Consider the following 18155-nt stretch of genomic DNA (forward strand, 5'->3'; position numbering starts at 1 on the left):
GAATTGAATTGAATTGAAGGACCTAGGTATCTAAGATACAGGGCATAAATTATATACTAGTGTGTCGAACGATAATAATACTAACTTTTTACCGCGGCTACGCCCGCGTGATTTCCCATGGGAGCATTTATTTTTCCGGGATGAAAGGTACCTTATGTCCTTCTCCGTGCTTCAAACTACATGTATGCAAAATTTCAAAAACATTGGTTGAGTACCTAGATAGAGCGTGATGAGGTAACAAACAAACTTACTTTCGCATTTATAATATTAGTTAGGATACTGGATCTATTTATATCATACGTAAAGTTCACCTACCTACTGTAAAATTGTTCTCATTTGGCACGTGAAAACTAGATTATATTGTAAATTGTATGCAGGAATATTATACATTAATCTATTTGAAAATATAAATAATTATTGGTTTAATATTATTATGTTTTACCGATAAGTCTTTTTTCAAACGATCTATTTTACCGATCAGTGTATTTTTACAAAAGTACGTTTCTTTTTACGTCGAAGTGAGTCGTTTGTGTCACACATAACAAAATTTTAAAGCAAAACTTTAAATCTCCAATATAATATGCTGAATCCAATTCAATTAGACAGTGAAAAACGTTATCTCCCGAATTGTTCCGACAACTAGGGATGCCGACGACCGTGCGAATTGAAAAAGTGGAAGCGGACCCTGGGCTCCGACGCTCAACGGCTAGGAAGACACCGGGAAAACGTTAAGGTGAGAGTTTTCTCCAAAAAAAATTTCATTTTCGAATCTCGAACTCTGTATCTCTCTATCGCACCATCGCCGTTAGTCAATGTACAGTGTCGGTAGTATATGTTTATCTAAATACCTATTTCATAAAAATCAGTATGCTTAAACCCTAGTCATATAATTACCTTAGTAAAGTCGATACTTTTGACAAGTGCGTTGATCTCCTCATCATAGTAATCGTGTGAGAACACCAATAGAGTCTTGTCAATGTCACGCGCCTGCGCAAGGGACACGATGAGATGTCGGAGGTAAGTCAGGCGGGTGTGGACCTGAAAAAAGGTATCATTATCATATAAAGGGTTACTATCTAACGCATAACCATTCAAAGGCGCATAAGGTACATAGAGACTAACATCTTTTGTTCTACGACTTGTCTAAACGTAATAAATAAAAAACCTTTTTTCAGTTTTAATATCGTTTCTATAAAACGTTAACTCTATGTTCGATTCCGCTACATAACGCTACTGTACTGTCTCGTGTTGCTTGGCTGTTACATACAGTTAACATGTGGACAATCGCAAATAAGATTGATTTTTTTTATATGAAAAAAAAACTACTAATCACGGAAAGTCGTAGACTAAAAGTTGCTTGTTTTGATGTACCCAAGTAGTCTTTAGGAGGTTTTGCGTTTGATACCAGTAAACCTGTATATGTATGCGACTACTTTCCACTAGATTGCAGTGGGTATCATTATAGGATAGTTGATAAATTATTGTTTTGATGACTATTCGAATGCCCTTATATCATTAGAAACACCAGTGAAAATTACTGTGATAATGACAATGCTTTCGAAGATATGACAAAAACAAAATCACACATTTTCGGACTCGTCCAAACGCTCCATACTGAATGACACGAACAAGTGACGTCACAACGTGCTAACATGTTCGCGAAGGAAGATATGTTTGTTCGACAGCTACATTAAATATTACGTTATTGTAATAATTTCTTAATAAAATTTGTTAACAAAGTTTTAGTTTTTCATGATGGTTGAGTTGGTATTTATAATTTCATACTTTTGAAAATGGACTTCGTACAATCCATCTGCATTATTGCTGCAGTGCAGTCTATGAATTATCATAATGATGCTAAATATATCAATTTTGCATAGATTACACATATTTTTTACAATTCTCTGACCTTGTCAACTACCATATTATGATAAAAACTAATCATAATTTTAGTATAACACATTACATTACAGTATGTAAGTACGATGTCATTGATATATTATTACATGCACGTTTTTTTTTAGTACAGTGAGCAAAGTGAACACGCGGGTTGCCTGATGGTAAGGAAACAGCGCAACCCATGGAACCCAGCAACCCGATACGATTCACGTTGCATTCTAATTATTTATTTAATACCCCCTTTTTGACATTCCTGTATCTAAATCTATACGTACATTTGATTTGGCCAAAGTTTTACGAACGACCGCCTGTCTGACGTGAACCCTCTTTGGGAATGCTTAATGCTTGCGAAATATAGTTCTCTTTGTTATTGATTAAACCGCATAATATTATAATAACAATGGTGCTCATAAAATTTTAATCCATGCGTATCAAAAATTAAAAAAAAAATAAACTGTCAAGCACAGTTGTCAAGACCGCGGAGAATTTTTTGTACGATTTTTTACTCGAGAGTTGTTTAATTTTATTTAAATAATGTCAGACGAAAATATAGTCGTTGTTGTATGTGTTTATTTATGCTTATTGCTTTATTATTCTGATATTATTAACAAATGGCGAACTTATAATGTTACGAGTATTTGATCTTTTTTAGCCGGCGGCAAATGTGGCGGCTTTTTTCTTTATAGGTTTATGGAAACATAAAAATTACATAAACACTACACAATAAAACGTATAAAGTATACAATAAAACAAGTACAGCAGGCCTACCATCAACTTTTAGAGAACGATTTCAATTCAACTCAGTTCAATTTAGGCACCTAAAATGTATCGCATTCATACTAAGCACCTACCTTAAGTAATAATATTTATAGTTGTAGCACTTGCGTGTAATGAAAATCCGTTCAGTCGTTCAACAGTTTTAGCGAAATGAATATTGAAAGTCGGCGGTTTTTCAATTTGTCTAACAAATAATTGTGTTGTGGTGTTTGTATTTACAGCAATGGACGATATTCTAAAATTTTCAGAAAAAGGCAAAATCGGAGCCTTTGCCACCGCCACGCAAGAAAAAAAAGTTACACATACCTCGGCGTGCTCCATCTGTGGTCATACCCCCGAGGGAACCTATATACCCATCGCCAGACAAAAACACGTGTGCCGAGTGCCCCTGCTTCCCGAAGGAAGATCCTTACGTCAAGCCAAAGTAATTCAAACATACTAGATGTTACCAGGGGCTTCGCTCCCGTGGGAATTTTGAGATAAAATATAGCCTATAGCAATTTTGGATAATGTACGTTTGTAATGGTGAAAGAATTTTTGAAATCGGTTCGGTAGTTTCGGAGATCACCCGTCTCAAACATACAAACTCACAAACGCCTACCTCTTTATAATAATAGTATAGATAACATAGGGCTACAAAATGAAAAAAAAAAGTTTTGGTACTGCCAATTCTTTAATGTGATTCATTGAACTTGATATTAAGCAGTATACTTAGACGCTTTAAAACTTAAACTACCCTCATCGCAATAAAAAGTGGACGATATAATAAAAGTATCAGGTCGTACATGGATGAGCGAGAGGCATAGGAGGAGGGTGGCTTACGCTGCAATAATGATGTTTTTTTATAAATAAAGAGCATCCTTTTCAGGAAACTCAACCCATGCCTACACACCCCTTTAACCCTGTACGAGTTAGCAGCCGCGGTGGTGGAAGAGCTGAGTTTCCCTATAGCCTTCACGTGGTCTGAAGACGACGTGGTCAACTGGATCTCGAACGACTTAGGGATGCCACAGTACAGGGTAGTTAGCCTGTATGACTGCGGTGCCATTAGTCTATGGTTATCTGTTATCGTGTCAACCCAACAGCCCAACGTCTTACATGATTTATAATTTGAAACGAATTCCCAATGTTTAATATATGTGGCCGTCCAAATCAAAAGGGACCTTATGGCGCCCGGCACTTAGGTCATAATTGCTGTTGTTTTGTATTGGAACAACGGTAACAAAGATCGTAAGTACCAGCCGCCATTTGACTAAATGAATAATTTAATGAAGCAAACTGGACTCGTCTTGGCAACATTTTTACATGAAAATTTTTTTGGTGGGATTTCATTTATTTTTGTAAGTTGGTAATACATATGCAACAAAGTATTTTACTGTTGCATTTCTTTAGTACCACATTTTTTTTTTGTTTTCTTTATTTTTTTTTTAGATTATTTTTTTTATTTCTTTATTGACCTTGTAGCAACGGCCGTCGACACTATTACCGGATAAATTTCACATAGTTTTTTTAAGGAGTTAGGGGACGATTTTCGAAAAATTACCACACAAGTATTTTTTTATTTATTACCAGAAGTATTTATACTAATTTTAAGATATCTAGCACAAAAAATAGTGCTAGTCTCATACAAATTTCCACCACCTATACCAAGGGGATAGGTTAGGTTAGGTTGGGCTTTTTAATTTTTTGTTGCCTCTGTACAAATATTAGCTTACATACCAAATTTCAGCTTTCTAAAACTTCAGGAAGTACCCTAACAATTTTGATGATCAGTGAATCAGTGACGAAATTATGGGCTTTTGGACATCTATAAAATCTAAAGTATACTAGCTACGATATTCAAACTTTGTATGTTTAATTATTGTACTCATGGTATTATATCTTGAAAATTTTAACTATCTGGCATCATCCAAACCAAAGTTACCGAGGGTTCAAAAATACGACGAAACGTTTCGAGAAAAGGTAGGTAGTGCCGTTGCGCTTCGTTTGGCTCGTCTTGGCGGGGACACTCCCGTGCGCCCAGATAAAAATAAATATTTACATTTCCAGATAAAAATAAATATTTACATTTGTTTATCTACTTTCGTTTTCTAACAAAATTGTGTTTTGTCAAAGTTATAGCCCCATTATATTATTAGGCCTCAAATAGGGCCGTCTTTAGGCCCTGATAACGGAGCAGCCACAACGCGCTGAGGCATGACTCTTAGCACTCATTACCTCTGTTTCTGTTATGTTACAGGAATGCATAATCGATAATCATATAAATGGATTAAGGTTGCTTATGCTGGAAGACCCGTCGAGACTACCATTAATTAACATACACTATTTTGATGATATAAAGGTAAGTAATACATATAATTTTGTACTTAATCATTTTATCAATCACTAACTGCGCCCCGGGGCTTCGATCACGTGGGAATTTCGGGATAAAAAGTACCCCATGTGTTATTCCAGCTTATATTCTACCCGTGTACCAAATTTCATAACAATCCGTCCAGTAGATTTTGCGTGAAAGAGTCACAAACATACACACACACCTACAATCATCCTCACAAACTTTCGCATTAATAATATTGGTAGAATAGATCTTATAGTGGTTAAGATCAACCGCCCCAGGTTCGAATCCCACTCGTGCTACATGAGTTTGTATACCAATCTGATTAATGTATGTATATGTTTTCATCGACCACCACTTGTTTCCGGTGAAAGAAAACATCGCGAGGAAACCTGCACACTGGTGGACAGTTTACGTTCACTAGTGTGTGTGCGCGATTGCTTGCCACTAGATGTGGTAGGTAGTCGTAAAAGTGACGTCGAATGCCTTTAGGCGACTTGATTAAAATCAACACCATCCATCACATGTAACATTACTATGGAAATATATATTAATTACGAACTACATTTAACGCAAAATGTACACACAAAACAGGTCATTGTACAATTTGCGCAGGGTCCTTTTTGCGTCATGTACGTTTAATTATCAAATATACATATATAAATATTTCAGATAATATCCGAAGCTGTCCACAAGCTGTTTAGCACGGACTTCATAAAATTCGCCAGGAGTGTAGGCCTGCCGATAAGGTACCCCCTCACTAATTGCACTTGGTTCAAATCCAGGACCGGCCCCTCTTGGGGGATCAGGAAGAATTGGACAAGGTAAGGTTACAAACTCTTTTAGTCAAAGAGTTTTTATTTATTTAAAGTTTATTATTTTTTAATTGTGAAAAACAAGGAAACAACGAAAATTACATTTTTGCCACAAGCTTTTATTGTCGTCAGAGAGATCTTGTGGCATTTAACGTCTGACAAAAAACACATGTCCGTGCTGTAAACGGTTCGGTTCCCTGCTGTAAACGGTTCGGAGCCGATGCGGGCTGCACCATCAGGTCATGCTTATCATAATAATACATTGTCATGAAAACTGAAGCGACGTGGGAAATTTCAACTCTACCTATAGAGTTGAACTTTTTTGCTTTTTTAATTGTCCTAACAATTGGAAGTAGAAGAAATCTAACTTGCAAGATTTTATTACAGACAGACAACGGGACAGGTGAAACTAAATGAAAGCTTGTAAAGAAAACAAATTTAAAAAAACATACTATTTCCAGATTGGACATTCTAAGATGGATGAAAATTGTTATGCCAGCTCCGGTGTATAGGGACCATTGGGATTTAGTTTGGTGAGAAATAACTTATTTGTATCGATATTGGCTGTCCTTATTTGTATCGATATTGGCTGTCGCGTACAGCTCCGCGCGCGGCAAGCTAGCCCCTGTGTCAATCTTCAACTCTCCAACTATCTAACCAGAGCAAAAATCACCTAAATATTATGATATGGCTAGTGTGTAAGAATGGATAGAATTAACAATCTTAAGAAATATAAGTTAAAAAGATCTGTTTACACAATTTTGACAGTTCTCTATTTCTTTTAAATCAAAAACGTAAAATATTTTTATTATTTTGTGAAATAGACATTTTGCGACTCGATCCCTCAAGGATATGTTTGTAAGTATGTTTATAGCGGGGTAAATCTTCGGAACCTTCTTAAATTCTTTCCAAATTGCAGCTAGATTAATCTTGAACGACAGAGTATCTTTATCCCGATATTCCCACAGGAGCGAAGTCCCGAGACGTAGTTAGTATGTATATCAGATCGAACTCGGGACTTTTACGTTAAAAATCTCCTTTCTAAATAAAATGGACAACACTCGACGGTACACACTAAGCACTAAGCTTGTACCGCGGGTACGATGATACAATAGAGAAAAATACACAGAACCGCAGTAAAATAACGGTAATTACAAATACCAATATTTGCCAGCATCGGGAATCGAACCCAGAGACCGCGATGCACCGGGCAGGCCCGTTGGCCAAAACGCCACGAGGATCTTTCTAGTATTGCCAAATGTCACACAGACATTTTCTCGTAATGGGGTACCTATGTCATGATAACCGCTCAAATGCCAGTCTAATGCGAAAGGTCAACTGGTGCGTTTTGAAGCGACTTAAATTTTAATGAATTCACGATTTTATGACGATTAGCGATGCGCCGTTCTTACTACAATTTTAAAGAATCTACGAATACGATCTGGAATTAAATAAATAAAGTATGTCTGTCATGCTTTCACGACCGACTGGCCGGACATTTGTGATCACAAGTACAAATATTCGCCCGCGCTGGGAATCAAACCTAGGACCTTCAGATAGCGGACGAGCGTGGTGACAACGGAGGTCATCTCTGTAAATTAATTTAGCTTTTTATAGCCTATCCCTGTAGTCATTACATAATGTGACGTCATAGGCGAGGTGTGACGTCTCCATTGTATTATGAATGACAGGGCGCGCCAAGTAATATCAAGTATTCCCTTGTGTATAAATAAATGAGGGCTACTCACGAAACACGCCGGTATTTTCAAAATTTGCTCAGTGGAATGCAACAAGTTCCGAAATAATCCATATAATAAATGCCACGTTTTCACGGCTAAAAAACAGAAGCCGATTTTGATAAAATTTGGAATGGATATAGTTATGACCCTATGCCAAACATAGACTACCGCGGCCGGTGGGGCAACAGTTAATTATAATATTGATTAAAAAAAAACTGTTTTAATAAACAAAGTTTCATATTTGTCGCTTTATTAAATGTTTAGAACACGAAAAATGCAGATTTTCGCATTTGCCAATTGATTCTATAATCACCCAGGTACCAAAAGCCAGACTTCCCCAAGGTGATGTTCGCCAGACTGAAGGAGAAACACGTACCAGAATTTATACCGCGGTATCGACCGCCTAAAGACATGGTCTGCCACGAATATCAGGTAATATACAGGTGGTACCTGTGTTTATACCAGGGAATACCAGATTTTAGCAGTTGTATACTGATTTATTGTTCAATTAGTCAAGTCGACACGAAATAGGAAAGCGGGTCCTGGACTCCGACGCTCAACGGCCGAGGAAAATGACGAAGATGATGCTGACTTGATGTTGTCAAGAAGTATATGCGTGCCAATGGACTGGGGTTAAGGATGATGGATGATAACGCCCAAGATCGCGCGAAGTGGGGAAGAAAAATTAGGAAACTAGATCCTGGGCTTCTACGCAGAGACTTGAAAAAACTAGATAAACCGCGCGGAACAGCTAGTCTTACATTTAAAACTATTATTGGCCGATGTGTACCAATGTTTTCAGATATTTTTACTTAGAAAGTCTCAGCCCGTCTCGACTTTGCTCAGGTAAAAACATAATAAATTAGATAGACCTGAACCTATAGGAATCGCACTGTACATTGGTGAAAGAAAACCGCAAGAAAATCCGTGCGGTAGTTTTTGAGTTTAACGCGAACAGACAGACTTTGTTTTAAATTTAAAGACATTATATAAGGAAGGAAATGTTTATCATCTCAGGTGCCGAGGAAGTTTAGATTCCAAACGGGTATACCCGACGAGGAGCAGTTAATTTGGGTGGAGTTCAAGGTGCCCCCTCCAAAACCAAAGTCGAAGAAAAAGAAGAAGGAGAAACCTAAACGGAAGAAGATTATACCGAAGGAGACCAATCTGATGCCGAAGAAAATTGACCCAACGGGACTGAAGGGGAAGGAGTTTATACTAGCGAGGAGGCTCATGCCAAAGCAAAAATTTGCAGTCCGTGTGTGAATACAGTTTGAATTAAAATTACTGTTAACGGTGGCAACAGTTAATTATAATATTGATTAAAAAAAAACTGTTTTAATAAACAAAGTTTCATATTTGTCGCTTTATTAAATGTTTAGAACACGAAAAATGCATATTTTCGCATTTTAAGTTTTATATATCCATACAATACATTCTTCCACATCAATATTTCCATACTAGTATAGAAAACTCCACTCACCTGGATGGCTATAATAAGTGTATCATTCTGCACAGGACCGAATAAATCTTCATTGTATATCGTCTGCGCATCGTTGTCCTTCAGTATGGCTCTACGTATGTCTGTTATGTTCTTAACTCCAGATTTTTCTGTAATGTTTCCTACAAAAAATAACGTTTCTGTTTATAATTCATTTTTTTTTCAAATATTAACCAATGTTTGTTTGATTTGATGGTTGGTTTGGTGTTTCGTTAGCAACCAAGCAAATTACTAACCATTCGAGGTCAAACTGAAACTGGAGTTGCGAGCAACAGCTTTAGATAAAGCGAGAAGCGCACCGAAGCTAGCCATGTAAATCCTTTGAAGTCTTTACCTAACGCTGTGGGCCAGACGTAGGAAACTCCTCCAAGTACATAACGGGTTCAGGAGTTTAGGACACGAATCAATGGTGTGATCATAGAGTATACATATACATATGTACCAATAGAATACCAATACGCACCAATAGCGCCGCCTGACTAACATTACAGTTCCGCCTTTGTGCGGAGCGAAATCTGCTGTTCTATAGATTCCATGTAGCGGTCAAATAGTGATGTGTAATCGCGACACATGGAATATGGTGTCGCAGGAGTCCAGATTGATATCCGGAATTCGGATATGTCATTTTCACTAAACATTTTGACCTTGCTGGCTGTGCTACTTTGAAGTTGTTCATATGCGTGCTTTCGGTTCATACCTGTATATGTGTACTACTATTGGTACATATTTATACTATAATTATTGCGAAACGAAAAGCTTCTTGTAGTTGTAATAAACACCAATACATACCACTAGCATTCTTTGCGTGCACAGTCAGGTACTTGTGTAGCTCCGGCGGCACCAGCCTCAACACTTGCTCTGAGGTCTCATTGGCGTTCATAAGCTCTTCTGCAAATAAATATATTTAAATAATAATAACTTTCCAAACCAAGCCCGACCAGCCAACTAGTATGGCAGACTAAAAAATGTTGTAATTTTTTACAAGCTCTTAATTAAATTGAATGTATGTATGGAAAGAAAGCAAAATCGTTTATACGACACACATTAAAAAAAAAACATTAAAACTTATAAGTTAACCCACACAGACAAATACAGATATTCACCTAGTACTAGTAAAAATTTTAAGTTTCAAAATTGAGTTTCAATTCAAACCGTGGAATCTGAAACTCATTGTAGGAGATATTTTTAACCGATTAAGTTGAAATTTTGTATATTCGTTTAGTTCAATTGGCATTATTGTACATCATCAGGACATGCATATCATAATATGCATGAGCTTGCACCCAGGCTCCCGACGAGGGACCACGGATTATTAGACGATGATTGTTTTCTCAATGATAGATAGATCTGCCGACAGTAACTTGTGGCAAAAAATGACATTTTTATAAAAAATACTTATGTTTCATTATCCAAATCTGCTCATATAAAGTGTGCATATGTGACATCTCTAAACGACTATTTCGAAAAAATTAAATAAAAATGTGCTGACAGTGTGAATACAAAAAGCGACTTAGTTATACCACTATAGAACAACTGTCTTTACTATTAATGAAATTAATTTAAAAATATTTTTTTTTAAATTGGGGCCTTTGCCGTGGTATTGCACGTTTTGCGTTTGTGACATTCTGCGACTTCGTTATAATGAATATTGTACATTCTGAGTTCTACGTCAAAATTCATTACAATTAATATCGGACAATACGAAGACATTTTGAGAATCCTCCGAGTCTCAAGACTCTTGGTTTTGTCTACCCCGTAAGCGCAACAGACGAGATACTGACGACCTCGGTGGCGCACTGGTAAGGTTCTAGCTACTGAACCGAGAGGTCCCGGGTTCGATCCCCGATCGGGTCATGATGGAAAATGATATTTTTCTGATTGGCCCGGGTCTTGGATGTTTATCTATATATGTATTTGTTATAAAATATAGAATCGTTGAGTTAGTATCCCATAACACAAGTCTCGCACTTACTTTGGGGCTGGCTCAATCTGTGTGATCTGTCCTAATATATTTATTAATTTATTTACTGACCTGACCAACTCCCTACGCACCACAACAAAAATAATCCCAATTAACATTCTGTATGAACGCGATAAACTCAAAAATGGAAATTCTCAAAAATGGAAATATGTGTCGTTTCATCACCATACACACGCCATACGCCATAATACTAACCGCTGTACCTCTTGTTTTATAAGTTTTACTACTAAATATGACATTACAAATAATTCTAATAGACTATCTATTGCTGAAAACTATACAAAAATCCGTACGGTCGTTTTCGAGTTTATCGCGTTCATACAGACAGGAGCGACAGGGAGAACCCACTCTTTGTAATGTGTAAGAATTTAAACGTATTTTAAAACAATGTCAGTGACATTACAAAAAGCCAACATAGACATACAGAGACGGGACACATAAAAAAAAAATTAAAAAAAACCTTTCAATTCCGTATTATCGCTAACAACTTCAATCGACAAGTTTTCATTATTGTCATATACTTTTATCTCTGAAATAAGTTGATATTATATCAGGGACAGATTAAGGTGAGGGACCCCATGGGCCGAGCTTAGAGGCATTGTGTGTATTTTTTTTTTTATTAAGTAAATAACTTTTCTTTTGATTCTTTATTTATCTATCCGAATGATATCGAATGATACCATGAAACATAAAACACGTAGCAAGTCATTGCTTCCACACGTCGTAATCGTGTAAAAAAGAGAGAACCCACGATATGTGAAAAAGAGACAGCATGCGGACGTTAGTAACGTGCTGTGTTTGTATGTTTCGTGGTAGGTTCCATCTATTGTATCAAATTATGTTTTCAGATGCCACAGCAACTAAAAACTATAATCATTTGACAACTGACAACTGAACAATTTACAATACAAAAGTTATGCTGCTGCAAAAAGATGTCTGATATTTTCTTCCATAATTTGTTGTATTGTATACAATATTTGGAGCTTTATTATGCAAATTCCAAAAATGTCAAAAACCGATTTAAGAAAAAAAAAGTTACATTTTGCTATTTCAAAATTAAAAATAATTTATTTGCACAAACCTGTTTTAGTGCAAATACATTATTTTGAATGTTGCGGAGATGTTCATTACAGAAAGAAAAGAAAAGTTGTGTTACACTAATGCTAACTTTAAAATATTTTTACGTTAGAAAATAAAAACCACAATGCTAAATGCTAAAAGACAAAGGAAACTTAATACTGGTGAGAGGCAAAATATATCAGCCTTCTGTCCCGTTCCTTGAATGATGTACATACGACGTCCAGCGGGACCCCAGTCCCGACAGTCTTGTGCGCGAAACGAAAGACACGACAAGTCTATTAGTTTTCTCTGTCTTACACTCAACTCACTGGCACTTCTACTACCGCTGCCGGAAATATTTCCCTAAATACTTCTGCGGCGATAACGACGCGAGTGAGCATTACACTCAGGCTTCATATTCTCTCTCTTCTTTATTTATCGACTCGCAAAAATTACTGACGTCGATCTCGTCGTTCGACAGCATTATGTCTGCTCAGTTTATAATCATCCCATATTACCCCCTCAGTTTCATAAAGTTCTAAAAATGTAATTGTTTTTTTCATTACTCCACTCCTGCGTGCGCCGGCAGCGGCACTGACATGAGCAGTGACAGCGCGCGTAACCTATTTACATACGCGTGCTGCCCACTGCGAAGCTCACTTCCCTGCCCAATAGGCTAGGCTGAGTGTAAATGTGGTATTATATTATAAATAATAATACTACAGCTAAATAATATTATACACAAATGAGACAAAACATACCTGCGTCTCTGTAAATGTTAGTCGAAGCTGACAGCATGATCTGTAGCCATAGACAAAACAGTCCGAGTATAACCAGACCGCGAACCACAGATCCATACTTCACACGTGGCATCCTTCACGCAAACTCTGAGAGCATTTTAACCTCCCATAGAGGGCGATTTAATACCGTTCTTTCATTTTTTCGACGCCAGGTGTGGCTATTTTCATTGACTAGATTGACGCATGATTTTGTTTCTGTAACAAAAGAGAGATATATTAGACGATAATTACAAGATTGTGCGTGCCAATTATGAGCAAAATGATATTACAATCACATTGAAATACTGTAAACTAATTACCTACATTGTTGTTTAGAACAACGTAAAATTTGTCGTCAACCAAGACGCGCAATAATTAAAAAACTAACAATATTGTCTTTGCTGTCTAACTAAAGTAGTCACGCGGTCCCACACTTCCCGCGCAGTATTGTCATCTCCGTAACTCTTTCTTGTGTCACTCTAGCACTGGCTACGCTTCGCTATCGTACGAAAGGACGGGTCTTATATATTATGTCCTTTCAACGTAACTGGCATTTTGGGTTGCAAATAACACCAGTTAAATCCCAGACGATTATTTAAACTGTGCATACAGCACTACTTATGTAGTAGATAAGTATATGAAGTCACTAGAATATACAAAGCTTTGTATGTCACAGCTGTCACATACTTAGATCTAAAATTGCAAATTACGCGGTTGATTATGAGCGAAACATGAGCGCATCTGACGCTAATACTGTTCAATGACGTTGTGTGGTCCAAATAACAAGCTGTAGAGGGCTGGCAAGGTCAACCGACCACTCTAACCTTGTACTAATGAACTTTCATCGTCATCATCATCATCTGCAGCCCTCCGTGACCCATTGCACCTAAAGCAATTTACCCTGATCCAATTGTGATCGGTTTACAGGGTTTCACATATTCGTATTCGTGCGTAAAAGAATGTGTGAATGCACGCAAAAGAATTTCACACATTCGTAAAAGAATATGTGAATGCTTATTCCTTGTGGTCACGCGTAAGGTGCAGTACCCACACACTCCTGAGGGTGGTGTTAGAAAGGGTGGTCAAGTGCTGGGCATCCTTACATATCCAAAACGATAACCCGCATTTTAAATTTTACTAATATAGTAGTTTAAGTCTCTTACTAACATAATATGGACTAGTATCTTCACAGTCTGAAAAGAATAAACTATTTTATTCTTAACTTATCCTTATTTTTAGCATTTGTTGGCGCAGAGGCCTGAATATAGGTTGTGACTGGACTGTATTTATAAGGCGCTGAGTTCGCAGATTAGAATTTATTCTTTGGACAATGGTGTGTACAAGATTTTAGTTAGTATAAGATGGCGAGCGACGGAAGTCCGTCGCGGCGCCTCACTTCCTTGTGTTGCCAGGCTTTGGCCGCAACATAATGCCCGGGTTCAAAGTATTTTCAACAATTTGTAGGCATATATTGTTGTATGCGCGAGTGATGATTCCCTTTTTCGTCCTTATGTCTGCATTTCAGATGGCTCACACTTCAGATGCATTCCATTTTTAAGAATTACTAAAGTAAATTTGTTTGTTACCACTTCACGCTCTATCTACTCAACCAATCTTTTTGAAATTTTGCATACATGTAGTTTGAACTATGAAGAAGGACACAGGGTACCGTTCATCGCGGAAAAATAACTGTTCCCATGGAAAATATACTGGAGCGAAACTGCGGGTAAACAGCGTGTGCATATTAGTTGGGGTTAACGCTAACGCTTATAATTTAAACCAAGCCGCCGATCGTCCTTGTCGGATTCTTCAGCAGTTGCCACATTATCATTTGTCAATAAATGGACTATTTGCTCATGAGTTATGCCTATTGTGATCCCATTGTTTGGCATACTTAGTCGCACGCTGATCTTACCAAGCCAAGGGTATTTCTTAAACAATTTTGATGAGAGAATGTAGCCACCACACCAGTCCTGGGTTCGATTCCCAGCGCGGATAAATATGCAGATATGTGTCCGATTGCACACACAGAAACGAGGACAATCAGAACAAATGATCACAAGTCTTTGTCACGGCCGTCATAAGAAAAATAAAAATTTATCAAAAATTATAAAAGCGTACGTTTAAAAAGTCTGAAATAAAACCTATCACTGATACATAAAATTCGATTGAGTAGCACCTAGATATTATTTTATAATTAGGTTAAGGAATTGATTGAGTTATCAAAAAGCTACGGTGCCACGTACACAGACGAACACACTTAGCGGTCAAACTTATAACATCCCACTTTTGCGTCGGGGGTTAAAATATTCCGTCTGGTTCGAAATAAAAACTAGGTTTTTTTTCCCGTCCCATTAATAGCACTGCAGTATATTCGTCTGCGATCCTGGCTACGTTGTGTTTTCTTTGTTCCGTGATTGTACCGTTTCTGTGTTTGTGTACAGTCAACAGCACATTAAGCTATCCTGCATGAACCTCTATAGTGCGGCAATAGCGGCGTGTTTGCAATGAATTTGGGTAAGCACTTCAAGTGCTGTTAACTTCGCACCGAAGCTATAAGTGCTAATGTAAAACTAGTCATGTAAAACTAACATTACGATGTTTCAAGATCGTAAACATTTTGTTTTTGTATGTATATCGTGTGATTGTAAACTGTTGAGATTGTGTGTACAAATACTATATGATATAATGTGACGCATTGATTTTTAACCCTCGTGTTATAAGATTGACCGTTAAGTGTGTCGTCTGTCTGTGTACGTGGCACCGTAGCTCATCAACGGGCGAACCGAATTTGGATGCATTTTTCTTACTAATTTTTATGCGGTGGTTCTTAGATATGTTTAATTAAAATCGGTTCAGCCGTTCAAACGTTGTAGCGAAATGAATATTGAAAGTCGGGGGTTTTTTTTTTGTCTAACAAGTAAACTTGTCGATAATTATCCTTGGATAATTTGAGATGTAATATTTAAGAGCCCCCTTAATACAATAAATATCACGTATTGCCTAATATTGATGTAACAGAACATGAAATAGGTAGACATTATATCCAAACAATATCCTAACTAATATTATAAATGCGAAAGTATGTTTGTTACCTCTTAACGCTCTATCTACTCAACCAATCTTCTACAATAAAATAAGACTTTTGGCATACATATAGTTTGAAGTACGGAGAAGGACATCTATGGTACCTTATCTTTCATCCCGTGAAATAACTGATCCCGTGGGAAATCACGCGGGCGAAGCCGCGAGCTAAAGCTAGTTTAGTTATATATGACATTAAACATAAATAAATAATAAATAAATATTTTGAGTGACCCATACAAGACTTAATTTTTAAGCCTTTCTAGTTTAAGTAATTCTTGCCGTTTTTATATACTTATTTTTTTAGAAGTATTTAGTGTAGTACGGATTTTTTTTGCTCGAGTACGACTCGCATTTGGCCGCTTTAATATTATACAAGTAGGCCACATACTACTGACGGTATTCTTGTATTATATTATACTAACCTAAATGTGCCTGGCTAAGGCGTTTTGGTGAAGCAATATTGACACCTGCTTACAACTTGCTTCCGGTGAAGAATATCGCGAGGAAACCTGCACACTGGTTAAGTTTCAGTTCACTAGTGTGTATGCGGTTACTTGCAACTAGACGCGCTGGATTTTTTATGTAGCCTGTATTTCGTGTCCCACTGCTGGGCAAAGGCCTCCCCTTCTGCCTTCCAAAGATCTCTATACTATTATTATAAAGAGGTAAGCGTTTGTGAGTTTGTATGTTTGAGGAGGGTAATCTCCGAAACTACCGAACCAATTTCAAAAATTCTTTCACCATTAGAAAGGTGCATTATCCAAAATTGCTATAGGCTATATTTTATCTCGAAAGTACCCACGGGAGCGAAGACCCGGGCTTACATCTTGTCCTATATAGACCCGGTGGATAGTCGTCAAAAAACACGGCAGATGCCTATTGGTGACTTGAATAATCTAATACCAGGGTTAACAATAACACACTTGAAAATAATTCCCATCCATTCAAAATTCAAATCAATACTAATCGAAACTATTATTACAAAGAGGTAACAAGCGTTTGTGAGTTCGTATGTTTGAGGCGGTCTATGTCTGGTCCTTATCCATACTTCAAAGTACATGTAAATACCTACTTATGCAAAATTTCAAGAGTATTGGTTGTGTAGATAACTAATAATATAAATGCGAAAGTAAGTTTGTTACCTCTTCACGCTCTATATACTCGACCAATCTTCTTGAAATTTTGCATGATTACTACACGCAGCTTAAAGTATGGAGAAGGACATAAATTCGGAAAAATAACTGTTCCCGTGGGAAATTAACAATATAGTTAATAAACCCTAGCCGCAAAAGTACCTACCTAATAATTGTGACACATTAAATGGCGATTATCATTCGTCAAAATGAGCAATTTGTCGCAGGAAACTCATTATTGGACATTACTATTAAATTGGATAATAACCGACCTTTTTACAAATAGTATACCATTATTTTCATTACTATGTAAGTACTTGAAGCACGTCCCGGCTTCGCTCGGGTAAAACCACAATCCGAACTAATATTACAAATGCGAAAGTAAGTTTGTTACCACTTCACGCTCTATCTACTCAACTAATTTTCTTGAAAATTTGCATACATGTAGTTTGAAGAATGGAGAAGGACATAGGGTACCTTTCATCGCGGAAAAAATACTGTTCCGTGGGAAATTGCCGCGGGCGAAGCCGAGGACAACATCTAATAAATTATACGCCTAAACCTTCAGGAATCACATAATATGGTAAGAGAAGGTAGCCTTTGAGTTTATCGCGTTCATACAGACAAACAGACGCGACAGAGGGACTTCTTTTTGTGTTTTTGTAATATGCAATGCAAGGATGTGTTTAATTCTATATTATATAGAAAAAAAAGTGCGAAGTAGACTCGGAAACTGTGGGTACCATAAAAGTAAAGCTTTTTACAACATTTTTTTTAGTTTCATCTGTTTCGATGTTGGTCTGTAATAAAATTAGGTTTCACCTACATCAAATTTTGCAATTGCAAGTTAAAATTAACCTATTTCCATCTGTCTTACAACTATTGTAAATGTATAACTTAAAGCTAGTATTTGTGAGTTCCGGAACACAAAAGCGAATGAACTGGACACGGGACAACACGCGAAATCGATACAATTTTGTATTGGCCGGCAAATCCAAAATTGTATCTGGCAACCCTTATAGTGAGTGTATGTTACCTATATCATATTTT

The 18155-nt window shown here is 37.0% G+C and overlaps 2 protein-coding genes across 7 annotated transcripts in view; one reads left to right on the forward strand and one right to left on the reverse strand.

Moving 5' to 3' along the window:
- The window catches only part of Mgat2 (Mannosyl (alpha-1,6-)-glycoprotein beta-1,2-N-acetylglucosaminyltransferase), a 36667-nt gene that overhangs the window by 14955 nt on the left and 3557 nt on the right, over nucleotides 1-18155 (reverse strand). For 2 of the 6 annotated variants that reach the window (XM_053766710.1, XM_053766706.1), the window contains exons 2-6: nucleotides 12868-13101; nucleotides 11508-11576; nucleotides 9856-9954; nucleotides 9049-9188; nucleotides 895-1038 (exon numbers count right to left, since the gene is read on the reverse strand). In XM_053766710.1, coding sequence (XP_053622685.1) covers nucleotides 895-1038; nucleotides 9049-9188; nucleotides 9856-9954; nucleotides 11508-11576; nucleotides 12868-12979 — 564 coding nt within the window. In that variant the 5' untranslated portion in view covers nucleotides 12980-13101. Of the gene's footprint in view, nucleotides 1-894; nucleotides 1039-9048; nucleotides 9189-9855; nucleotides 9955-11507; nucleotides 11577-12867; nucleotides 13102-13205; nucleotides 13603-18155 lie in introns of those variants that run through there. The other 4 variants (XM_053766711.1, XM_053766709.1, XM_053766707.1 and 1 more) reach the window with 3 other exon arrangements.
- LOC128682154 (uncharacterized protein) lies at nucleotides 2361-8925 on the forward strand. The gene is made up of 8 exons (XM_053766722.1): nucleotides 2361-2460; nucleotides 2925-3100; nucleotides 3545-3695; nucleotides 4916-5017; nucleotides 5684-5835; nucleotides 6288-6359; nucleotides 7883-7997; nucleotides 8583-8925. The coding sequence occupies exons 1-8, from the start codon at nucleotides 2434-2436 to the stop codon at nucleotides 8829-8831; spliced, it is 1044 nt and encodes a 347-aa protein (XP_053622697.1). The 5' UTR covers nucleotides 2361-2433; the 3' UTR covers nucleotides 8832-8925.

The sequence above is a fragment of the Plodia interpunctella genome, chromosome 29, assembly GCF_027563975.2.
Source record: "Plodia interpunctella isolate USDA-ARS_2022_Savannah chromosome 29, ilPloInte3.2, whole genome shotgun sequence".
NCBI lineage: Eukaryota > Metazoa > Arthropoda > Insecta > Lepidoptera > Pyralidae > Plodia > Plodia interpunctella.